This window comes from Natrix helvetica (assembly GCF_964273705.1).
Source record: "Natrix helvetica genome assembly, chromosome: 1".
NCBI classification, from domain to species: domain Eukaryota; kingdom Metazoa; phylum Chordata; class Lepidosauria; order Squamata; family Natricidae; genus Natrix; species Natrix helvetica.
The window spans coordinates 284,071,730-284,098,209 of NC_138548.1; the positions used below are offsets into that span (position 1 = coordinate 284,071,730).

At 38.7% G+C, this 26,480-nt stretch overlaps 2 protein-coding genes across 3 annotated transcripts; one reads left to right on the forward strand and one right to left on the reverse strand.

Moving 5' to 3' along the window:
- The first annotated feature begins 8,086 nt into the window (after positions 1 to 8,086).
- SQSTM1 (sequestosome 1) lies at positions 8,087 to 17,583 on the forward strand. Its single transcript, XM_081934146.1, has 8 exons — positions 8,087 to 8,540; positions 11,600 to 11,695; positions 13,790 to 14,016; positions 14,127 to 14,283; positions 14,555 to 14,641; positions 15,304 to 15,536; positions 16,010 to 16,217; positions 16,847 to 17,583. Exons 1-8 carry the CDS (start codon positions 8,357 to 8,359, stop codon positions 17,005 to 17,007), a joined length of 1,353 nt encoding a protein of 450 aa, XP_081790272.1. The 5' UTR covers positions 8,087 to 8,356; the 3' UTR covers positions 17,008 to 17,583.
- Positions 17,393 to 25,562, reverse strand: MRNIP (MRN complex interacting protein). 2 transcript variants are annotated; one of them, XM_081934147.1, is made up of 5 exons: positions 25,324 to 25,562; positions 23,137 to 23,196; positions 22,670 to 22,767; positions 21,988 to 22,060; positions 17,393 to 18,163 (listed from the first exon to the last, which is right to left on the reverse strand). In XM_081934147.1, the coding sequence occupies exons 1-5, from the start codon at positions 25,381 to 25,383 to the stop codon at positions 17,669 to 17,671; spliced, it is 786 nt and encodes a 261-aa protein (XP_081790273.1). In that variant the 5' UTR covers positions 25,384 to 25,562; the 3' UTR covers positions 17,393 to 17,668. The 2 variants fall into 2 exon arrangements, with proteins under 2 accessions (XP_081790273.1, XP_081790274.1); XM_081934148.1 differs by lacking the exon at positions 23,137 to 23,196 and having other exon boundaries at positions 25,324 to 25,561.
- Positions 25,563 to 26,480: the final 918 nt, after the last annotated feature.

Sequence of the window (26,480 nt, forward strand, 5' to 3'; positions counted from 1 at the left end):
CAGATACCAGGACAGAAATAAAAAAGATTTTGGGCTATTTATTTTTACTCCCGGTCTGCAAAATTAAACTTGGGTTTCTCTTATTTATTGTGAAAGATAGGCAAGAAATATGTTCTTGTAGTCCTACTGTCCCCATTTATTTGTATACATTTCCTTTATTCATGTGCATGTTCACACTTATACCTGCTATCTTGCACATCTTTGACAAACAAATAAACAATTGTGTGGTGTCAATTTGGAGGGAAAAAAAGCCTCCGGGATTAGAGAAAGAGGATTCCAGAATTCTTGTCTCCTTTCATTCCAGATGGTTAGCTAGAGAGCAGTTTGTATGCAATTCAAATCAAGACAAGAGGAGAGAGGATAATTATTGCTAGTTACATGAAACAATCATAACAGAGTTTAATCAAGCAATATACAGTGCTCTACAAATATTATATTTTCCTGTCTTCATATTATGGATCACTGAAACCTTAATGTATTTAAAATATTGGAATATCTATTCTACACTAGTTTCTCCCCACTATCTCTTTAGAGGAGAAATGCAACTGTAGACACAGTGATTTAAAAATTGTATTAAATATCAGAAAACAAAGACCACCCTGATGGTAAATGTGAGATATGCGGTAGGTAGAAAGAAAAAATAATAATAATTGTTTGCAAATATGCTATTTTTTCAGTTCTGCCACCTGCACTATCATGGTTTAGGAGCACTGCTTTGTAATCATTCCATTCCTTCCTGAGAGTGTAATTCCAGTTGATGGCAATGAGCAGAGGTCAGCTGGGGGTTTCCCTCTTTTGGGATTCCGCAGAGTTTGTCTCTTTTACAACTGTTATTTTATATCTCCATGGAGTCCCAGAAGAGGTAATCCACTGATTTGGGATAAAGTGTTATCGGTATACTGATTATACACAGCTATAGATTTCCACCTCAGACCAGGCTGGAAATACATTAAATGTCAACCTTGTGACTGGAACTAGAAGATGTATAGGAATAAGCTGAAGCTGAACATCAAGTCAATGTCACTTTTATTCAAAAACCATCTGGCTTTTGTAATGTTCTTGTTCTACATCTGGATGGAAGAACACTTCCGCTGAAGGAACAAGTCCATCACTTGGAGGCCCTCAGAGACCCTTGGCTTTGCCTTTATTTAAGTCAGGGCTTATTGCTGCTGCTCACCTCCGAAGATCATTTATGTAAGAGGCAATATTGGGACTAGCTAGAAAATTCTAATCATATTAAAGGTCAAAGTTTCTATCTTATGCCTATATGTACCAAGAAGAAATGCAACTGAAATCAGAAGACCCTATATTGGGCCTTAGTAAAGATAACAGAATAGCAACTTTGGAAGGGATCTTGGTGGTCTAGTCCAACCCCTGCTCAGGCAGAAAATGCAGCTATACCATTTCAGACAAAGATGTATAAGAGTATACTTCTGGGCTGTACTTGTGTGGGTTTAAGCCTCAATTACTCCAAGAGTAGTGCTGCCAAATATGAATTAAGTTGATTCACATTTAGGAAAAATTGTTTTTCTCCACATGCAGTTAGCACTCTAGCTTTCTTTTTCACGAAATGAACATGGAACACAAAAAAGTACTTTATGCACTATGCAAAAGGTTCATTTTGAAATGCTTTGAATAAATGCATTGTTTTATTTTCTGTTTTCTGTTTTGTACACCATGCAGACAGGGTGAATAACCTGTCCCTATTTTTAAAGCAAGTAAATAAAAATGAATTTAAAAAGCTAGGAAAAATAAAATAAGATGTTTTAAAGCACAAAACCTGTCCTATGATTTTTGCCATTTTTTAAATTTTTACTTTATTTCAAAATACATATATAAAGCAATGAACAAAAAGAAATAAATTAATGCACCTACCAACAATCTAATTTATTATTACCACAGCAAAGAAAAATAAATGCCAAACAAAAGAATTAGCATTTTAAATTCATGTATTCAATATCACATTTCTTTAATAAGAATATATCAAATTACAGAAAGATTTGTTTGTTCTTGTAAAACATTAAAGGAAACATTGTATCACTTATTAGTAGAAAAAATGGCCTTTTCAATTTGATAGTACACATTTCCTCAATTCATGATATCCATAGTAGCAATATTTTTCCAGTCACTCAGAATTATCTTGACTATTCCCCATAACATAGGGATATATATATATAAAGTTCTCAAAACAGTCAAATTCCATGATTTTGAAATACTATTCAAAATAGCATTCACATCTTTAACATAAAAACATCTATTAATTTACTTACATATGTAAATATATTTTGGTTGGTTGCATGGCAACCTAGATGTTTAAACTGGATTTAACTTTTTCACTCACTTATTGAGTCATTATTATTATTTTCCAAAAGTGAACCAATACTGAACAAGTCCAAAGCTGATGGATTAACATACACTGGTACCTAGGTACTTGACTGCTTTGAAACTTTGCAAATTTGGTACTTGACACATTTGGATGCAAAAATTTTGTCCGGGTACTCGTCATTTGTTTAGTACTCAATACACAAGCTAGAACTTGCTGGTATCAGTTGCCTCGTTACTAATACATTATTTCTTATGGAAAAAAAATGTTTGTACACATTGCACCTCCTGGAATCAATTAATGACGAGTACTGAGGTATCTCTATATTTTAAATTATTTACAGAGCCAATAAAGAAAATTTCAAGTTTATAATTTTTGAGGCATTCTTTGCAGTATTCATACCCTCGGAATAGAATCTTTTCATGAATTCATTGTAATTTCAAATTTAAAGAAGCAACTTAATATGTATTTTAAAATAGAAATATTCCATAATGTATTCACACGTATTAGCATCATAATCCAATACTTTTGCAAGCATGTTTTGCAAACAGAAAGCTGAGAAAGGTTCTGGTATCAGAACAGAATTTCTTGCATTCACTTTATTTATAAAGACATTCAAGCTCCTATTTTTGGAATTACGATATATGCTTTTAAGAAGCAGATTTATCGTTTACATGCTAATCTTAAAATATGAACCATGGCATTCAGGATGTCCTAGCATCTTTTATTTTCCTCAGGATGTTTTTTTTAAATACACATAAAGTTGATTAGAGTTCCTTATAATTCAAGACAGACTGATTATCTACCTTGTAAATACATTATTACAAAAATGAGCATTTCTTTTATGTTTTGTGATATTATAGCTAATAGCACATATAAAACTAATGAATAATTGTTGAGGTTTCTATAGATATAGTCTTTCCCTCCAGGAAATGTGAATTACTGAGCTGGGCTCAGTAATGCCCACATGGCGATTAAACCAGATTCCTGGTACGAAGAATTCTCCTTTAATTCTCCAGTAAAGATGGAACTACCATCAGTGAACTAGAAATGGACATTTGAAGCAAAACGGATTAAGATTTTCATTACCATTCCTAATCATATGATTTTCATCAGCTTTCAATGTCTAATGTATTTACTCTTTAAAAATCTATAAGCCCTGTACGCTGTTCTGCATTATATGACTTTGTTTAGAAAGTTAGTTTGTTACTCCAAGAGAAAAAATGTCACTATGATTGTATTACAACTAATTAAGATTTTGAAAAATAAATCCCAAATATGTCATGTTCGATTCCTTTTATATATTGTTCTATATGAACATTATGGTAATATTTCTATCTATTTTTAAAACAGTTTTGCCTCTGCTTTTACAGAAACACTAACAGTGGAAAAGTAACATCTAAATTACTAAATTAAGGAAAGATCAAATCAGGCTAGCTTTATGCTTGTAGTACTCAGAGCTGGCACACCTGTAACACTGCTTGTCTGTCAAAGTCTATTCTGTATGTGGGATTATTAGAATTGTTTTGAAAAACAATTTAAGTCTCTTAAATGTTAGTAACTTTGCATGAAGTGAGAACATTCCAGTAAATTCTGGAATATTGCCGGTGACTGTCATACGCTGCTTGAATCAAAGGTGGCAATTACCAGGATGTAGTAGGCGTTATCTAATCCCAGCCTAGAGCTCCCTCTGTAGGATTTGTGGAGAATAGAAATTGATCATGGGACTCAGTTGAGTAATTCTTTCAACATTTACATTCTTCCAGGAAGTGCAGAAGGGAGGAGGAGAGATTCAGGTGGTCTCAAGCCCCAAACCAAAAATGACTCATGGAGATTCTACTAAGGAGTTATTTTATTGTTTCATACCTATAGCCAACATTTTGGCAAACTGAACACTCTATTAACTCCATCTACTACATGGACTGAGTTGCCTTTTACTCCCCTGGAATGCACCCCTCCCTCCTAGAAATCCACCTCCTCACTACATTCCATCACAGGTGGAGTCCTTGTGGCTAAACATTTCCATCATATAGATTTTCTGTCAGGAAATCCAAATGTTTACACATGAAGCACTTACGTTGGGGGTAGGAGGAAAAGTTTCGCAAATATGTCGCTACTGAGAAATGAAAAAAAGTATTTCAGTCATTAATTACCAATCTACAGCACATTTTAAAGTATCTAATAATTACAATTTTTCAATTGGTCCATCTGTAGGAGCAGTGTGACATACAAAGTGAGTTTCATTTGGTTTTTGTTTAGCATTTCAGGGCCTCTTTAATTAACAGTGGTTAAAAAGACAATTTAATGAGAGGTGCAATTTATTTCCAAGCCAGGGAAATCTCTATTTTTATGGAAACCAAACTAGATTAAGGAATGGAGGTCATATTTTTCAATCCATGCATTGATTTTTACTAAAAAAAAAAAAGATAAACATGGACAGAATTTTTATAACAAAAAAGATGGGTAGGCAAGAGAAATATCAGCCCCAAAGATACAGAATACTCCATTCTCTCAGTAATAGCTGAGACCACTTGTGGCTTTTTATTTTCTCCTTTATTTTCCTGAATAATATAAATCTGACCTACCGGTAGTCATTCTAGTTAAGAACACAAATATTGTGGGCAAAGTATACACAATATTTATTATATTTAATGTTTTCACTACTGAAAACCTATCCGTTTTTGTTCTTTGGTTAACTATTCAAGAATTGTAGGCTCTCATATTATACCAGCCCCATCCCTGTAGTTATTTTATAATAGTTGAAATAGAAAGAAATAGTTGAGAATCTCAGTAAAGTATGGGTTAATGTATTATGTAGATACAGCCATGCCTACATAAGCTGTGGGTAGTGACTATGCAGGTATTGACTGTTTTTTTCTAGTTAGGGCAGTAAGAAAGAGGTGGACCTAAAGCAGTCATGAGACTTTGAATAAGTCATTATCAGCTGAGCTAATTTCCCTTTGGTAATAGGAGCCCTAAAGTACAAGATTTATTTTCTTTTGAATCTTCTGGAAGGCAAATGATGACATACCGAGTAATATAGGCAGGAGGTCAAGGAAGATTTTTTTCTAAATGAGCTTTTCTTACTCATTTGTAGAAAATATGCCACCTGAATTCTCAGTGAGACTGAGTAGTTTACAAACTCTTGAAAGCATTTAAAAACAACACAAAAACAATATAACTAAAAAAACCAAAGAAGGTGGAGAAAACAAATCCAGATGTTTATCATGGAAAAAAAGAGCATCGATCCTTGTTAAAGGCCAGGGTGAAGAGTCACGTCTTCAGGGCCCTTTAAAATAGCAGTTAGGAGGGGGATGTTTTAATCTGGGGTGGGGGAACGCATTTCAAAGATCAGGTGCTCCAACTGAGAGGATGTACTTTCAGGGTCATGATAAATTACATAATTTAATCAAAAGAATCCAGAGTGTGCCTATCTTGCCAGATTCAACTGGTCTGGCAGACACTTTGGGAGGCTTTGTCATGTAGGGTAGGGATCCCCAACCCCCGGTCCGAGGATCAGCACTGGGTTGTGGCATGTCAGAAACTGGGCCATGCAAACCAGTGAAGCCCCATCTGTGGGATGCAGCCAGCATGCAAAACCACACCCCTCCGGTCCACAGGAAAACCTCTCTCCATGGAACCCATCCCTGGTGCCCAAAAGGTTGGGAGCCATTGATGTAAGGCTTTATATGTAGTGACCAGCACCTTGAATCACACCCAGAAGCAAGCTGGTAACTAGGGCAACTCATGAAGCAAAGGGCCTGCATGTTATATAAACTGGAATACTACCTTTGGGTTAAAACACTCTAACTCTTGCTTAGTGCAAATATATTGTTTTGGAATTTTGTCAAAAGTAAGGAGCACAATGCTGAGAAGAACTATTATTATTGCAATGTTTATTGGATGCCCGCTTTTCAAGAAAGGCAGACCCTTAACAGAAAATAATTTTTATAGAAATTAAAGGCTACAAGGCAGGAAATCGTAGGGATCTGATTTGTTGGCCAGTTTGAGAAGCTAGGCAGGTCCTGGTCAGTATACCTGAGGCAAGTTCTATTGTTAGACAAAATGGTTATTTTGGAGGGCAGCAAAGCTGGGGAAGTTCATTGTTGAGGAAATTGAGTGGCAAGGTCAATTGATAAGCAGATAATGGAGTTGCAATGCCTTTGTAAAGTTGCCAGATACAGGAGTCAATGCTTTGTTGTTGAAATGGGATTTCATTCAGGCAGTTTTATCTGGGATAGGGAAGGTCAATTTTGGTTTGATGGGTTTAAGCAAAGAGCATCTGGGTTCCATCCTGGTCCTAACTAAAGGGGGTGAGGGGTGCAATCATTTTGGTGCCTTTGAATCTATGTTGACTCCTGGTATTTGCCTGGACAAATCCTGGCAATGGCAAGATTTTGAGTAGTAGTGTGCCTTGCCTCCTTCCTAGGGTTGGGAGACTGGTTATGTCATTTAGCTGGCTTAATGCCAAAAATGGATTACAATTTATGGTACCAACAGAAGAGAATATTTGTAGCTCAAGACTGAACCATAGAGGGCTTGGTGTTGTTTTGAGTTTGGTTGTTTTGAGACTTTTTATTATCCAAACTAGGTGAAATCTTCAGTGTTAGTAAGGAGTGGGGTTTGCTTTCATTTGTCATCCTCAATTGGGCTGCTTACTGTAACCAAACAGTAAACAGCAGCCCAACCAAAGGACCAGCAAGGCTATATAGAAGGGGGGGGGGAGAAAGCCTACATTAATGGAGACTTTCTCCAAGCTAAATGGATGGAATGATTCAGCACCCCCAAATTCCTTCTACACGTGTTTACTAGATATACTTATTGCCTAGTTGGACCATAGAATTGAGGCCTTTGAACTCTGGTGCTGGAGAAGACTCCTGCGAGTCCCTTGGACTGCAAGGCGATCCAACCGGTCAGTCCTAGAGATCAACCCTGCTCTTTAGAAGGCCAGATCCTGAAGATGAAACTCAAATACTTTGGCCACCTAATGAGAAGGAAGGACTCACTGGAGAAGAGCCTAATGCTGGGAAAGACTGAGCGCAAAAGAAGAAGGGGACGACAGAGAATGAGGTGGCTGGATGGAGTCACTGAAGCAATAGGCGTGAGCTTAAATGGACTCCAGAGGGTGGAAGACAGGAAAGCCTGGAGGAACGTTGTCCATGGGGTCACGATGAGTCGGACTAGATTTGCAACTAACAAAAACTTATTGCCCAGTGAAAAGCAAAATAATCTCCTTTCCGGTAACTGAAGTGGCTGCTAAGAGTCTCCGCCAATCTGTTGCAGGTAGCGGTAGAAATTCTTCGCCACCGGTTTGGGGGAATGGACGAAGAACTGCAAGCCTTTTCGCCAAGGCCTGCAAAACCTTTCTACTCTGGCGTCTTTTTTTTTTGTCACGGCGTGACTCAGCAAATCGGGAAAAGGAAGTCGGGCGCCCGATTCGTGGGAGCGACTCTCGTTCTGCCTCCCGTTGCGAGTCCAGTGGGGGCCCCCAGGCCTGCTCTCGTCTCCCCCCATCCCCCCGCTTTCTCCCGTTGGAAGCGAAGGAAATGCTGAGTAATGCTCGCTCGAGGCTTCGTGGAAGGCTCGCTAGGCCCAACGTTTTGATTCGTCACCGCCATCTCGCTGAAGGGGGGGGAGAGAAAGCCGGGGCCAATCGCGGCGTTGCAACCGCCTCTCGTGCGGTTGTCTTGCCCTCCTTTTTCATCACAAAACCCAGAAAAGCTCCCTTCGGAGGGGGCGGGGGGAGGGGGGAGGGCGGAGAGTTGGCCGTAATATCGTCCCTTGGTACCTATTGTTGTTATTCTCGCTTCGCCAGCGCCGGGACTTTCCCACCTGAACTCCTCCCCCTTTTCCGTGGGTTGCAGCGCCCATAAATAGCCCGGGCGGGTCGTCATCGGCAACCAGCGCTGAAAGGACGTCTCTCGCAAGGAGGTTAAAGCGTCTCTGCTCCTCTGCCTCCTCCTCCTCAGCCGGCCTGCCGAAGCGCCATTTGTTGCTGCGCCACAGAAACCCAGCGCCGCTGCCGTCGTTGCGATGGCTCAACTGACGATCAAGGCCTACCTGCTGGGCAAAGAGGAGACCACCCGCGAGATCCGGCGTTTCGCCGTCGACCTGCCCGCCCGCTACCAGCCGATACGGGACAAGGTCGCCGAGCTTTTCCAGGGGCTGCTCCGCAATTCTGCCGCCGCGACGGGAGCCTTTCAGATGTACTATAAGGGTGAGCGATGGAGGGAGCGATGGGCCGGAGGGGTGGCGAGGCTGCATCAATCCCCCCCCCCCCCAGTATAGAGTCTTCCTTGAATAGCAGCTCTCTTGAGAGCGGCACCCCAAAGTCTGATATTTACTCTTAGCGCTTCTAGTGCCAGGAGGTAAGAAACCCTAAATGCGAGTATCTATTTCAGGGGTGTCCAAACTTGGGAACTTTAAGACTTGTGGACTTCAACTCCCAGAATTCCCCAGCCAGCATGGCTGGCTGGGGAATTCTGGGAGTTGAAGTCCACAAGTCTTAAAGTTCCCAAGTTTGGACACCCCTGATCAATTTAAATAAAGGGTGGAAACCCAGCAATTTTCAACCCTTTAAGGTATACTTTTTTTTAATGGATAGTCAGGCTGGAGCTTTTCCTGGTCATGGTTGCGCAGCAGGAAACTATTATATTTTTATCCCACCTTCATTACTTTATAAAGTGACTCAAGGAAGCCAGCATGTATGATATTCCTTTCTCTTCCTACTTTCCTAGCAGCAACAAACAGGTGGTGTGTGGCTTGATCTGAGAGAGAGTGACTGGCCCAAGGCCATCCTGCTGGCTTTCAGGTCTAAAGCAGGGCTAGAACTCAGAGTCTCCCAGTTTCTAGGCCAGCAACTTAGCTTCTAAATCAAACTGTTGCCTGAATTCACATACTAAAGTTCAGCTTCTAAACTAAGAGTCAGTACAGGTAGTCCTTAACTTACAACCATTTGTTTAGTGAACATTTGAAGTTTGAACAGCACTGAAAAAAAGTGACTTGTGACCATTTTTCACAAGACTGTTGCAGCATGATCAAAATTCAGACCCTTGGCAACTGGCATGTATTTGATGGTTGTGGTGTCCCAGGGTCATGCATTTCCCTTTTGGGACCTTCTGACAAAGTCAATAGGAAAGGGAGATTCACTTAACAACCATGTTACTAACTTAACAATTGTAGTGATTCACTGAACTGTGGCATGAAAGATTGTAAAAGGGAGCAAAACTCACTTAACTGTCTTGCTTAGCAGCAGAAAATTTGGGCTTGATTGTGGTTGTAAGTCAAGGATACTTATAGCAGTTTATAAAAAAGTTTGTTGGTTAATACCCTGGTCCAAATTCCACCCTTGATCCACAAAGGACTAGAATAAACAAACAATTATGACTTCACGTGGGCAAAGGAAACACACTCAGTGGTTAAAGGTCCAGTGTCCTTGGTGTGTGGTGCCCATTCTTTCTAAGCTTTGCTGCCCTAAAAGTCCTGTTTCCTCCTCAGAACAGAACAGACCCAAGCCTCTAGGTTTACTAAAAGGCATAAGAAATATTTCTTATTTCTTGCTATTGTACAGTATGCTATGCACAAATTCCAGAAACTCTGGCTTTAATTCTTAATTTTAAATTAAAACTAATTAATGTAGTTTTGGGGGAAAGTAACTTCAGGTGTTTGGGACTCTCCCCAAACCTATGGTGAGATCTTATTACAGATATGAAGAAAGGACATGTGTGCTAGAAGAATGACCTTGAACTAGCTTTTAGCAAAAACTGGACAAAAGCAAAGTCATGTAGCTTTGTAACTTTTCCTTGTGAATGAAAGTATTGTGTTAGATCAGGGGTGGGTTGCTGGCTCAGGAATTCTGGGAGTTGAAATCCACAAGTCATAAAGGGGCCATAGCTCCCCACTTCTGTTTAGATGATTGGAGAGTGTAACTCTGGAAAGGCACCGGAATGATTACATTGCTCTTTATAGGAAAGGGTTGGAGCTTACATTAGATGTTTTATTTAAATGATGTTTTCATCATTTCCCCTCCCCACTATGGAAACCACTGCATCAGTTAATTCAGGATAATAACTACGGATTAATTCAAAGAAGAAATATTTTTTCTTTTTTGTCATGTTTTGCATTCTAGTACAAATCTTACTACTAGCTTTTCTAGAGAGTTTTTAAAGATAGAGTTACTTCTATCACAATTGTAAGGATATCTACGATTGAGCTTTAGTTTGCCATCCAAAAGCTACAAAAAATGCCTGCTTCTCCAGATTTGAGAATAAAAATAAAAACTTTACTACCTAAAATCCATATAAAGTGCTATTTTGAATTTTACTCTTTAAAAAAACTTCTTTAAAGCTAGTTGGAGTCTGATTTTTTTTTCATCCCAGGTTTTTCTCCCAAATGCAGGGGTCTGCTTTTTTTTTCAAATTGAGTGTTGATCAGCTGGAATTGACCTACCAGGTTGTCGCCTGAGCATGATAATGTGGCCTGGGAGAAAATGACTGATCCAGCATCACCCAACCTGCTGTTATACCTAAATCAGGACTAGAACTCTCAGTCTCTTCATTTCTAGCCAGGTGCCATAATCAAAACTGACTAGATCAAGGGTGTCAAACTCACAGCATCACATTGCTGTCACGTGATGTTTCACAATGGTTTTTCCCCTTCGTAGAGCTGTGGGTGTGGCCTGCAAGTGACGCATCAGCCCACAGGCTACCAGTTTGACACCCCTATTTTAGTTGGAGTTCTTGTTATGGTCAACTGATTTTAGCCTTGAAATAGAGACTTGCATAATATGCTTTATGTTTTGTATACACCCGTCAGTAAAAAATTACAATTCAATTTAATTTTAATTTTGTTAGGTAGGTAGCACGGCAGTGTTTTTGAACCTTGGCAATTTTATGATATGTGGAAGTCCTAGAATTCCCTAGCCAGTGTGCTAGTTGGGGAATTCTGGGTCTTGGGAGCCACACTTCAAAACATTGCCAAGGTTGAAAACCACTGGGGCAGAGTAAACTTATAACCAAAGGATATTTATTCACTGGGATGCAGAACTAGAAGTAGTAATAAATTTTATAATGCAATGATCCAAAAGAAACAGCTGGGAGGAATGATTAATCAGTGTTTTCTTTTGCTACTTTTAACTTATTCTGTATAAACTTTAAGAGTCAACACGATCATGTTTCCTGCTTCCTGTTGGTGACTTTCTAGGTGGCATGTTATATAAGAATTGTTCAGACTATATCTTTTTTATCAAATAGTAAATGAATTATTATTTACTTTTAGATGAAGATGGTGATATGATCGCTTTTTCCAGTGATGAGGAATTGAAGTTGGTTCCACTCTCTGTGAAAGCTGGAGTTTTTCGGATTTATGTTAAAGGTAACATTTTTTGTGTCAGTTGCACTCTTATGCATTCTGGGCTATACAGTTGGTTCAAAATAAAGAACCTGCACTACACAGATTATTTTCAATTCATAATCCTTATCATTTTATGGAAATATTTCAGGCTAAGCAGAAAGCAGAGAAAATTAAAGACAGTGACATTAAAATGCAAGTAGTCCTTGGATTACAATTGGGACTGGAATGTCTGTCACTAAGTGATGTGGGCATTAAATGATTCATGCCCAATTTTTTTGCTCTGGGTGTTAAGCAAATCTGAGTTCCCCCATTGACTTTGTTGAAAGCCCCCTGGGAATGGTGATCACATGGCTCTGGGATGCTGCAGCCATTATACATATATGCCATTTGCCATGTACATGAATTTTGATTACGGGTCTATGAGGATACTGTAACAGTCTTAAGTGTGAGGATCGGTCATTAGACATTTTTTTCCAATGTTGTCGTGACTTCAAACGGTTGTGAAATGAAGGGTTGTAAGTTGAGGATTACTTGTACAGTGGCAACTTTTGACAATTGTTCTTGAAATTATAATTTCTAAAAATAATTTCTTGTTCCAGCTGCTAAACCAAGGTAATTAGGACATTGTAGCTTTTCTATAGAAGCAATCTATAGCGAGAAGTAATTTGTTGATGTTAAAGTAAAGCAGGTAGCTATTTTTCTTGCTACCTTACACTCAATCTTCATTTCCAATCTATACTCAGGAGGCTTTGAAATGGAGACAGTATTTTGAGCACTTAATTAGAATGGCCTGTGAATGATAGGCAATGGAAAATGTTTCACTCAGCTACTCTGGAAGAAATCAGTAGCAGCTGCCTTGGAAAATACAAAAAAAGCAACCATTAAAGTCTGCTCCTGGCATTGAGTAGGCACTGGTTTCTTTGTCTTCTAGTAGATAGTCTACTATGACTGGCATTGAGACAAAAATGCTATTAATTGCATTGAATCTGCAGGCATGATTTGAAGGAAAAACAGTTTTAGTCACAAAGCAAAGAAGCCTATATGTGATATGAAGCCTGCCAATAAAATGTGTGGTTCACTTACCTGTTGCAGAATGAGTCATTTAAGAAAGTTTTAAAATTTTAATTGCATTACATTGAAGGCAGTTTTTACCTGTTATTTCAAGAGGCCCTCTTCCGGGTTGCTTATAGGGCCGATTTTAGCCCTTCCAGATTGCTCGTAGGGTTGTTTTTCGTCCTCCGTAGCCTTCAGGGAAGCCTCCTGAGGGCTTAAACTGGCCCTACGAGCAATCTGGAAGTCCGTTCCCGAACTTCCGGTTTGCTTGTAGGGCTGGTTTTTTGTGCTCAGCAGGCTTCAGGGAAGCTCCTGAAGCCTCCAGAGGGCCTGGGGGTGGGGTGGGGGAGGCTGTTTTTGCCTCCCCAGGCTCCTATAAAGCCTCTGGAGCCTGGGGAGAGCGAAAAATGGCTTTAAAAAAGGCTGAACTCAGGTTGCCAGCAAGCACATGCACGCTGGCCAACTGACAGGGCAACGCCTCGCGTGCCCTGACAAATGGCTCCACGTGCCACCTGTGGCAGGCGTGCCATAGTGTCGCCATCCTGGGATTAAACCTTGCTTTATATTATCTTAATTGTCTTGCAATATGGATAACTCTTTAGTCTTGGGTGAGGTAGTCTTCCACTTTACAGCCATGATTGAGGCCAAAATTTCTGTTCCTAAGGAAAGGCAGTTAAGTAAATTTTGCAATATTTTATGACCTCTTTTGCCAAAGTTGTTAAGTGAATCACTGCAGTTATTAAGTGAATCAGTTGTTAAGCAAATTTAGTCATCCCCCCCCCCATTTATTTTGTTTGTCAGAAGCCAGCTGGGAAGATTACAAATGGTGATCATGTGACCCCAGGACAGTGTAATTGTCATAAATACTAGTTGCCCAAAACCCAAAATTTGATCCATTGGGATGCTGCAGCGGTCATTAAGTATGAAAAAGTTATGTCACGTTTTTCAGTGTTGTTGTAATTTTGAACAGACACTTAAACCAATTGTTCTAAGTGGAGGACTACCTGTTATAGTTTGATCAGCATGGCTATAGTTGAATAATATCTTGTTTGTGTCTTTCAGAAAAAAAGGAGCTTAAGCACGTGAACCGTAATTCCTGCAACAAGGAGCATTCTCCAAACCTTGTGCATCCTAATGTGATCTGTGATGGCTGTGAGGGCCCAGTGGTGGGTGCCAGATTCAAATGCGCAGTTTGTCCAGACTATGACCTGTGCAACACTTGTGAGGGGAAAGGTGTCCATAAGGAGCATAACATGATCATGTTTCCAAGTCCATTCCACCAGCTTGAGGTGAGTATTATGAAGAATGGCAGATACACAATGATAATTGTAAAAATTATAGTCATTTTGTGGTTTATTTTAAAGCTGCTGTGGCTTAAAAACATTTGTTTACCCTTTAGTGGCTTCTTCAAGGTCGCTGTTTTCGTAAAATGAGACACGATGCTTGCTCCTTTCCCTGGTTGCGCGGTACGGGACACCCACGTTCTGCCCATCAGCACCAGAATTCTGGCCAGGCACACACGGTTACTTCTGCTCAAACTGATGCTCCAGAGCGCGGTAAGAATTAAAAGTTGCAACAACAGGAGGCTTTAAATGCAAAATAAATTAGCAAAAATCTGATACCTGTCTAAAATTGCTTCCTTGCAAATGCTATGTTTATATAAACTTCTGTATCTTAAAATTGTATCTAAAAAGTATCTTAAAATTGTGCATTTAATTTTATACACGTCTGCAGGCATTCCTCCCCCGATTGGGATTGGTAAACGCATAAAATTCTTGTTTTAAATAATTCTTATATATGTATCATTTATTTTTTGCTTTATAAAAGAAACCACTAGCAATGAAGCTCAAGATTCCAGTGTCAACTTCCTGAAGAATGTTGGAGAAAGTGTTGCTGCATTCCTGGGTCCACTTGGTAAACAATTCCTTTCACTGTATATTTTTATTTATTTGTAAAATATATTTATTTGTAAAATTTGCTAACTGCCCACCTTATCACAAGGTAGTTCTGGGAGGTTTAAAACATTAAATATTGGTTTTCATGTCCCTCTTGTGGACTTCCCAGAAACCTCACTTTTTATTGATTTGGCTCCCCTAAATAATTTCACCAAAAAACATAGAATACCATGGATGAATTATGTAAGATATCAGAAGTAGAGTTTTTAAAGATATATTATCAACTATGATCATATCCTTTGAATATTATCGTTAATAAATTAACAGTGATTAAGCATACTGCAACAATGTGATGTACAAATAGTAACTAAACATTTGAAGCTAATGGATTAATGTGTAATATGGGAATGAGTTGGCACTCCTCCTGCATCAAGTACTAGAGAGTATCGGATGCAGCACCCAATTGATGTCATCTAGTTACTCATTTTTATATTCTCCCAAATGATGGTTTATTTGGAAATATATTGCCTATGAAGTAGGGGTGGATGACAGAAGAATTAATCTGTAATTTTGAGACAAAATATAGAACTAGAGTAATGAACACATAGACAGAAAATTAGTGATGTCCATGAATATACTGCAGAATGTCATTAACATAACCCGTGTCAACTGCTTTTTTAGGCATTGAAGTGGACATTGATGTAGAACATCAGGGCCAAAGAAGCAAAGTATCACCTGTTCAACCTAGTTCTGAGAAGAGCTGCTCCAAACCTAGCAGTCCTACTGAGCAGGCCAAACCAGAAGCAAAATTTGAAAATAATCCAGACATAACTGATGCTCTTGCAAACCAAATACAGGAGATGATAGTCTGTTCTCCACCTGCACAGATGGAAGAAGAGAATATTTTGTCACAGGTATAAGAAATGTCAGTTTTGTGCATTCAGAGATATGTTAATTGGTGCTCCAAGAATGATGAAGCTATTGGGATATTATAAACTTTTTAACCTGCAAGAGAAAAGTAACTTGTTAATACTTATTAGCAATAAAGCACACTTTATTATATTTAATCTGAAGCTTATTTATACTAGACCTTTGTATAAAATGGCTGAATTGCCCTCAGACGGGCATGGTGTGAAGCGGAATTGAATATCAAGTTCTCTGGAACACTTCCTACCTGAATTGCCAAAATTTTCTTGTCCTTAGATTCTGGGAGGTGTGATATTTCTGCATGTTGTAGGATTTACTACTGTCTATTACAATATAGATATACGGTAGTCTGCTTCTTTTGAATAATTAGTAAAAAGCAAACTACCATTTCTTGATGCAGTTGTGTAAATACAGCTAGTAAAAGTGGGCTTGCTAACATTTTGTTATTTGTATATTCCAGGAACGAGTTGAATCCAGTGGTAGTTCAGCAGGAGATGAAGACTGGACCCATTTATCTTCAAAGGAAGTAGATCCTTCAACTGGTGAATTGCAGTCCTTACAAATGCTAGAGGAAGACAGCCCAAGATCTCTAAATCCCGTTGAAGCTCCCACTAATGCTGGACCAACAGGCTTGCGAGAAGCTGCAATGTACCCTCATCTTCCACCCGGTAATAAGAACTAGGCAGGCTCCAAACTATTTTATAGAAATTATTGTGTCCTAATAAGCTTGGATACAAACAAAATCCTAATAAATATTTCTGTAAAAATAGTATTAAGCATTGGCAGAACTATAGCAGCATCATATTTTTAGGCTTGCACAGGAGTTCAAAAATAGGTAGGCTGCTTTAGTGAATGAGCCAGTGTGCTGTGCATGAAGTCCTCTGTCCAAATGGTAGTCTGACTTAAAGGTCTAGCACAATGTCTACTTTTATAAGTCACAACAGCTTTATAGGTCGCGTGGCGCTTTTATTGCCTAAATTATTATGGAATGGTAATATAAGCATCCTTTAGTTAGAAAATCAATTTAGGAATATTTGAAAGACCTACTTTCAACCTGAAATTTTAATTTATATGGCTGATCTGATTTGTTTTAAGCTTTGCATTTTGTATAAACCAATCCTGATTATGATTATTAGATTTGAATGAGATGGATTGTTAAGTGACTTTTTAAAAAAAGACTTAATATTGGCAATAATTATTTAATTAAATTCAGGTGTGGAATTGCAAATTTTAGGTATGTGATTACAATTTTTATGGGCCAATGAATATGACATGCTGAAATTCAACCTGTTTACAGAAGCAGATCCTCTTCTGATTGAATCCTTGTCCCAGATGCTCTCGATGGGATTCTCTGATACGGGAGGCTGGTTGACTCACCTGCTGCATTCCAAGAACTACGACATTGGGGCAGCCCTGGACGCTATCCAGTATGCCAAGCAACCGTCCGCTTCCAAATAGCTCTTGTATAACTCATTGTTCTTAACACAAATTGTTAAAGCCTCTTTTTATACTTTTCTTCTTTCTGTAACGATCTGATTGTAATTCCATATTCATAGATAACATCATAATCATGCTAACTTTCCAAATTTAGTTATTTCTTATGAACTGGCTAAGGGTTAATATTTACACAAGAAATAGAACTAGTTTAAAGTTACGACAAGTGGTCTTTTACCTTCAAGTTGTGGCAATGGCAGTCAGGACAAGGGTATTTTGCTTTCACGTTGGTGGATCTTCCATGTTTAGTCACCATCATGGAGCCATGTGATTGTTAGACATTTTATTTTAGTGCTTCTTTATTTAATTCATAACAAGTTTGTTTAATTAGAGGTATATCAATTTATTAAAATAGATACCAGTAATAATGTTAGCTTTTCTAAGCTACCACTTGTTCAAACATTTGATTTTTGCCTTTGCTTTCCATGCTTCTTTATAATGGACCCATTAACAATACAGCATAGCTCCACTGATAATTAAAGCCTTTTTGTGCCATGCCTAAAATAGTATGACTGGAATATAATCCACTTTATTATTCAACATTGAAGTGTCTGATTTTAAATGGATATTGCTATTATTTTAAACCATCTCAGTGGAAAAAATCAGCAAATCTCACTGTAAAGCCTTAAATATCATCATCAAAATCCTCCCCTGTGGAAAAAAGACTTCCATAAAAGTTTGATTTAACAGGAGCACAAGACCCTGAAGTAGTGGTAAATTCTGCAGGTTGTGCCTTATTTTGACAAGTAGCCAAACCTGCAGAGTATTTGCTGTGTCCCCCAAGGTGATCAGAATCGTTTGCTCTGTCAAAGCAGGTTAATACATTCTGTTGTGGTTTGAGATGCCAGTTACCACACCCAGCACTAGAAGTGCTGGCTCTTTCATCACTTGTGCCTGCAGGTCGTGTTTTGTCTGATGTCCTTTGCCTTCCACCTGTCATGTCAATATTACAACTCTTGTCAGATAAAAGGAATTTATTCCATTTTGAAAGTCCAGTTACTTTTGATTCTGGCTGTTGATTACTTCTTTGTAGCACATGGTCTTCAGTCACAGGAATTGTACTGTCACATAAATCATCTTCGCAGCTTTTTATATTAACCATGGCTAAGTGTCTCCTATCCTAAAATAAAAAACAATTGCAACGTCAATTCTTAAATGCTAAAAGGAAAAACCATCTGATAGTTATCTTTATAGTTCCCCAAGCTTTCTTATTCTACAGCCATTTCACTTCTGTGATGGTGATTGCAGTTTGAACTGTAAGAATGGTGTTAATCCTGTAGTAGCCCTCTAGAATTGTCAGGCCTATCAGGGTCATTGATCGGTGAAAAATACAGTTCTCCCACAAATTTCAACTTGGAAAGCTCAACATTAATTACAAAATGGAAAAGGTGCTACATAGTAGAACCCCCCCAATCCATTACTGGGCCATGGCCTGTTTGGAACCAGGCTGCGGAAGCAGCAGGCAAGTGTGTGCAGCTCCAATTGTGCAAGTGTGTGTGCAAAGCTCCATATGCATGAGTGGCAGGTACACAAATGAAGCTGAATATGCATACGCTCACCTGGAACCATCCTCTCTTCCCCCCTTTCTGGTATGCAAAGCCGGAAAGGTTGAGAACTGTGGCAGTTATGATTACTAGAAGTAATAGTTGGGTTCTGTATATAACACTATCTTCAGAAATGTTCAAAACATCTTCAAAACATTCAATAGTGGGAGATCTGAGAAGTAGATCCATACATATTTATTAAAAAGAAACCACGTGTTAGTGGAATTCCACCCTCCAAACTGCTCTACTAGGAAATCCTAATACTCAACTAGAATCCGGTATTCTAACTTAAATCCACTACTACCTGAGTGGTTAATGCCAATGTTATCCAGCAAATTTCCATAGCTGAGAGCAGACTGAACTTGGCACTCTGCATCACCATTAAAAAGACAGGAATACAAACCAACCTAGATAAAGTACCTCAAAATTTCTTGCAATTCTTTGCCAACAAAACCACTGACACCTGCCACAATATGTAACCTATATTTTTCTAATTCACAAACATCAGATACTCTTACTAATCACTACTGTAGAAGCAAAGGAAGTATTCTATACATTCACTGGCAGAGGAACTCTTGCTACTACTGTATGTAAGAATAATTTCTATATACAGGTAGCCTTGATGTATGTTAGGTTGTTTAGCACCCATTGCGGTTACAACCCATCCTTGGAATTCTAGCTGTCCCAGCAACTTTGCAGTTACATGTTTGTGATCAGAATGCTTGCCAGCTGTTTCACACAACTGCTTGGATTGGATCTGTTTTTTTTAAATATAGTGGTGGTTCTCCTTTCTATTAGCCATGTCCAGAAGATGTTGCTTACTACTGTTCAACAACTAGTTCACAGATGTTCCAATTTATTTCCTCAAGTTGTTCAACATTCACACGAAACTATGGAGGCAAACTCATATTAGGTCATCTGTGGTTTTGGAATACACTGATCACACCCATCTCTACTATTGCTTACGTACAATTCAAGAGATGTAAAGTAAATACTGCCCAAGTTCAATAATAAGCTGGATGAAGGGGAACAAGCTGAAAATGAATCCAGATAGATAGAGACAAGCAGGATAGTGGATTTTTGGATTGAAGTTCGGACTGCTTTGGATGATACTGCTTAAAATATTGGAGCACAATTTGACCCTCAGCTGTCACTTGGTTTATAGGTGGTGGTTTTGACAAGATACATCTAGTGCCAGCTATGTTTCTGACAAACTTCTCTAACCTAGAAATAAATGAATATTCAAGGCACAAGTCTTGAATTTTGATTAATAAGACTTGTTAAGAAAGATATTAGTTACATACAGGGATTCCAGTTGCCAACATATAAAGGCAATTCAAAATCATAAGCTTGGGTTTTTTTCATCTACCTTTTCAACAAAGGAAAGAGGAATCATAGGGATGGAGGTCTTCCAAAAGGCTCCTCAGTGCGAAAATCCTCATGTCACCCTGAACAAATCTCTTGGAAAATTTCCTCTAATGGATATCCTGCGACTTCAGGAGGCAAGAATGCTCCACTGCTTAATAATTCTCAGGAAATTTCTTGTTTCATTTTTGGGATTGTTCACTGTAAACAGTGAGCAGTGTATCAGTTGGTTCTTATCTTACAATGGGTGTCTTACAATGGGAAAATAAATCCACACTTCCATGTGATTTCCCTTCATCTTTGGAAGGCTACTATCATCTCTTCCCTAGGCTAAATAGTTCAAGTGCTGTATGCAACTCTGGAAGATTCATAACGTTAAAACAATGTACTGTGTTTAACGTACAAATATTAAAAAAACAGCACCAAAGAATAGTTAACAAACCCCTCAACACAGCCAAGAAACAGGTTCAGTCACACACGCGAGATCTCAGGCTCGGACCCAGAACCAGGTCTTTAAAATCTTACAAAAGGCCAGCAGGGCAGGGGCCAACCTAATCTCAAGAGGGGTGATAATTTAAATTTAATTTAAATGTAAGCACTGTAGTCCTTCGGGGGCCCACTAACCAACACTTCTTCACTGACAGAATCCACAACATGTTATGTCCTGCTGGACCAGAACAGAAGGAAACAATAGGGAAGAGAGGGTCTTGTAAATAAACCTAGCCCTTAGTCATGAAGAGTTTTCAAAGTAACTACCAGCACCTTGAATTGCATGCCGAATCAAAGTGGTAATCAATGCAGCTTGTGAAGCTATGGTGTCACATGTGCTGAAAAACTGGCCCCATTAGTTGCCCATGCTGCCACATTCTGCATTAGCTGAAGTTTCCCAATGCTCTTTGGGACCTGACCTGTATAGATCATGTTGCAGTAGTCAAATTTTCAGTAGGGCATAAAGGACTGTGATTGGGCCCTCTGTCTAGGATAGATGCAACTACCATTTCTTTACTATTTTTAGGATTTAGCCTCCAAGTCCATAGCCATCTTCATTACTCTTTTGCATTCTTTGCAGTTCCTCAGCATTTTTATATTGTGATGACCAAATCTGAAAACAATATCTCCAGGTGTGGTGAGACCAGTGCAACATAGAATAGTATTATCACTTCCAGTGACTTTGACAATATACCTCTATTATTGCAGCCCAATACAGTATTGACCTACAGCACACTGCTGGCTCAGGCTTAATTTGTGGTCAATCTAGACACCCAAATCATTCTCACAAGTACTATTGGCAAGCCAGGTACTCTCTTATCTTGTCTCTCCTTAGAAGGCAAACCAACCCACACTTGGATATTGTTCACATAACAGCTGTTAGATTTAGCATGAAATTCACTGTCCCTTACTGAGCTTGTGAGATTTGCTGAGCACCCACATCTTTGTTATGTTCAATATTAACTACTGGTATATGTGAAATGTTTCTTGAAAAATACTCAGAAATTGCATTTGGTACATCATGTAGCAACTAAACTGCAAATTGGTGCAAACTACAGGGATTCTATAATGCCGGTCTTAAAAGTTCTAAACTGATTGTTAACTGGGCACAATTTGCTATTGTAGGTGGCTTAGAATTAGATTAACCAAGAGACCCCATTACAAATCACTCTAAACCTGTTGTTAACAGCAGCAGAGCCCTGTTTGTAGATGTTATCACTTTGAAAAGCTTGTCTTTCTCACAATGGCAGAGGAAAGGCTCTTGCTTTGTTCCCAGGCTGTAGAACTTACTCGCTTAGAAGCTGCTATTGGCCCTGTTCTCTTAGCATTTAGCAAATCCACAAAGGCACATCTTTTGACCATTCTTTAAGATTAAACTACTTATTTGATTATTTTTTTAATTTGCATTGTTAAACTTTTTTTTAAAATATTGTAATTATCATGACTGCTCAAAAAATAAAAATAAAAATAAAATCATTTTTACTTCATTTAACAGTTTATGATTTTATTCTTTGTAATTAATGCTACTTCTAAATCAAAGTCTTACCTCCCAGTCTGTTTTTTCTTTGATGTTAACAGCCATATTCTCATCAACTATTGGTCCTGATTCTTCTTTACACCTAGAGGTAGATCACATTTAACTACTGTATATAACTGTACCTTTATATACATATGGAGAAATAAAAGCAAGCTGTCAATTCAGGAATAACTGATGTTTAAGTGTTCAAACAGGAAAAAATGTGCACTGTACATGCAAAATACCTATAATCCTATGTTTTAGTAAGGGATCTTGATCCTTGTAATGAGAAGTTTTAGTGATTTGCATAAATGCTGCCAAGCAAAAGGAAATCTGCACACAAATTACAATGACACTAAACTTACTGCACACAGAATAACATGTATATAAATAGAGATAACATTTGCAAGATTATGTCATGTGTGTTATATACCTCATCCCCTAGAACAGGACCCCCCAACTTCCAGGCCTCAGCCCACTACCAGGCCTTGGCCTATTCGCAACTGGGCTGAGTTTATGTACTTGTGCATACACTGGCCCACCACTCACACGAGTTGAGCTGTGTATACTTGCTGGCCCACTACTCACATGGCATGGTTCCCCTTCTTCCTCCCCCAGCCAGGCCAAGCCACAAAGGTTGGGGACCGCTGCCCTAGAATACCTATAAGCGTAAATATAGAAAAAAAGAGCAATCAAAATGTTCATACCGTACCTAAGTTTGCTTACAGGTGTGTGATCCTGTTCTCCTTGCAGCAAGTTTAGCTTCTGCACATGGCGTCTGCAATCAACCCCAGAGCCCTGGCCAAAAACCTAAATAGGTTGAAATCCCATTAAAATACTATTTCCCTTTAATTCTTGAATGCTAAACTGAACATTAAAGAATACAATTCTGAGTACAACTGTTCCAAGCATGTGAGGAAGGAAAACAAGTATTGTATTATATTTTGATATATGCATATCTATATACTATTAAAAATCTTGTATCTGGAACCTTTAACTGGCTCAAGCGGTGCATCAATTGATGAGTCCCTGAATGCATGCACTAAAGTAATCCCTCCCCTGAAAATAATCCCTCCCCCAAAACATTGCAACACAGCAGCAGCCATGAGGTGACCATGAGCCATGAGGTTAATATAATAATATTAACTTTAATAAAGAAACATGAGTTGGGTTATGTACCTTTAGAATTGACTGCTTTTCATCACATATTTTGCAATTCCATTTTTTGCCTTTTTTAACCTAAAAAAGAATTTTAAGTATAATTACTATATTTGTATTAATAGTTACTCCAATTACTGTTCAGATTGGGTTTAGGATTTCCAAAGACAAATGTTCATTGAATTTACACATGGACACAAAAAATGGTCTTTCCCCAAATAGCTCTAAATTTACAATCTACTGACTAAAGTATAAGTATAATCTTTATTGTCATTGAACTTAAATACGAAATTGGTTCCCTCAACCTGTAAAATATAATTCTACTGTGCACCATAATCTTTCTAAATTATGCAAATTAAATATACTTATTTAGCTGATATAATTTATGCTAAAGTTAAAATTATGTCATGTGCATCAGAAACGTTCATGCAAAGAAAAGTTACATTTTAAGTTTTTGGCTAAAACTGTACCAACTTTGTTACTTTTTCTTAGCATAGATATAATTTTTTATTGTTTTATGTTTTAAATATGTGTAATTTTAGAGGGGATTTATTACATGTATTATTATTATTACTTTAAACATTTCTTTCAACATACTATTACTATGTTTAACTTTTTTCACACTTTGAGATCCTTTTTAAGAGTCAATGAAATTTCCTAATTTTGTTCTTAGTTTGAAGTGTTCATTGGAATTACAAAAACAGAATAAATTCAGAAATCTTCTCTATAATTTAAATCTGCTGTAAATATATAATGAAATGGGATCAGCATTCTTCTGTCCATAGTATTGTCACTACACAGCATAACTCAGCAGGCAGTTTCATCCAGTTGACCTTTTTGGAAGGGTCATATTTAGTTAACACTTGGATAAGAGACCACCAGGAAATCTCAGAAGGCACTGACAAATCATTTCTATATTGTTAGGAAAATTGCATGGACCAGTCTGTGATTTTAACAACTCAAGAGATTTGAACTTTTTATGGGGTGTTGTATGTGCAATCTGGAAAATATGCTGTTATGAGAAAAGTCATTTTTCAATTAGTATCTCCAAGAGATTCAACCAAAGTACCTTCTGTTATATAGAAGAACATATGTTACATGGTAAATTAACTTGCTGTCTGAGAGACAATCACTAGATAAGTCCACGGGCATCCCTTATTCATGTTCTGTTCATTGTGGAATAGGGGAATGGGTGTTCAAGGCAACTTATTTATTTATTTATTTATTTATTATTCACACTTATAGACCGCCCCCTCTCCCGAAGAGGACTCGGGGCGGTGTACAGTCACTAAAATACGTTGTAAAATACATACATAAACAGTTAAATAATTAAATACGTAGGTGAAGGAGGTTGTGAGACTGTAATAGAATAATAAATATAATACGTTAAAAGCCTATTAAAACCCCAAACCCAATTAAAATAAATGAATCCCGGGAGGTAAAACTAAGAAAGTGCCAGGCCAGCTGATTGAAATAGGTGAGTCTTTAACTTTTGCCGGAAGGAACGGAGGTCGGCGGTAGTTCGAATGTCTGGGGGGAGGTCATTCCAGAGGGTTGGGCCCATCACAGAGAAGGATCTACTCCTAGGTGTCGCCCGCTGGCATTGCCTAGCAGACGGCACCAGGAGGAGCCCCTCCCTGTGTGAGCGGATAGGTCGCAGGGACGTGTGTGGTAGGATGCGATCCTGCAGATAACTGAAGGGCCGCAGATTGGGAAAGGCTCTGTGAAAGTAAAGCTGATGATTTTATGCATCAGGCTATTGCCAAGCAAAAAATCCTCTAATTCCAGGTGCCTCTCATTATGAAGATCTGCCCTTATTCAAGAGCAAAGGTAGGCAATTATGCCCCCCCCCTCCACTTCATGACCTGTGGACTTCAACTCCCAGCAAGGCTGGCTCAGGAATTCTGGGAGTTGAAGTCCACTGGTGGTAAAGGGGCCATAATTGCCCACCCTTGCTCAAGAAGAGCATCACAGTCCTGCAAATGGATGCCCTTTCCACCTACAATTCCTATTACCCCCCTTCCCCACCTAGAGTACTATTTATTTATTTAAGGAAATAAAAATATTTCGGCTATTATAATAACCTGGTAGAATTTCATTTCCTTGCTTCGGTTCAAATGAGCCTTTTATCCAATACAGAAATAGCCTTTTCTGTTTACATTTTTTTTTAAAAAAACCAACTATCCCATTCTACAGCCAGTCTCTCACCTGGTGCACTTGGAAGATATTACAGGAACAGCATCTCAGCACCTGAAACTGCTGAGCCATCAAAAAAACACAAGGGGGATTGTTTGAGACTTTCGAGCGAATACAAAACAAAGGCAACTTCCGTCTTCAGAGACCACACACCAGTCTACCAATATTGTGTCGTAAGCCAGTCTCTCCGCTGCTCCCCTGTCCGGACTTGCTTCACTTCACTTCTCTCGGTGAAAAATTTAGGCGGGAAAACGCGCGACGCACCACCAACGGGCTCTTCCGCCTTGCGCACACCGGCCCTTTGTATTGGTTTAAACGCGCGGAGACACTGTTTTGACGCAATCCCATTGGCTGAGAGCGACGGGGGGTCTTCAAAGCCCCGATGAAACTCAAAGCGCTGTTGTGACTACGGAGGGCAGGTCCGATTCCATGCTTTTCGGCGTTAGTAACGAAACGGGCTACCTGCCCGCGCGCGTTCTCCGTAAAAGTGGAGCTTTCTTAAAGTCAGATTTATTTGGCAAAACGCTTGGCTGATAAAATTATATTTATAGCTTAAGGTTGAAATGAGGAGCGCTTGCTGCTTGGGTCAATTTCTTACCTTTCCCAACATGGACACATCTTTTGACTCATTCTTTGGGGAATCATCACGTTCTACACAATTTGTTACATTCTTCAGCATAGAAATGTTTGCCAAATAATTGTTAAGCATCTTGATATTAACAATCACACATTTGAGGGGGTGCTTGGTACTCTCAGCTTGTTTTCTTGCAGATGTTTCATTACCCAAACTAGATAACATCAACACTGTTATTATAAATTATTACTATTATAAACATTATAAACTAGTAAATTAGTAATATCAGATGTTACTAGTTTGGGTAATGAAATGTCTACAGGAAAATAACCTAGGTCAAAGCACCAAGGACCCCTCAAATGTGTGGTTGCTAATCTCAAGATCTTTAACAATTGTCCTGCAAACATTTCTATACTGAAGAATGTAATAAATTGTAGAATGTTATCATACCCCAAAGAATGAATAAAAGATGTGCCCATATTGGGGTGTACGGTAAGAAACTTGACATCAGGATACTGCCTGTTGTACTGTATCACAAATAGGTAGTTACAGCTTTTGAGAGAATGGCTTGGGCAGCCAGGTAACAGATCATATG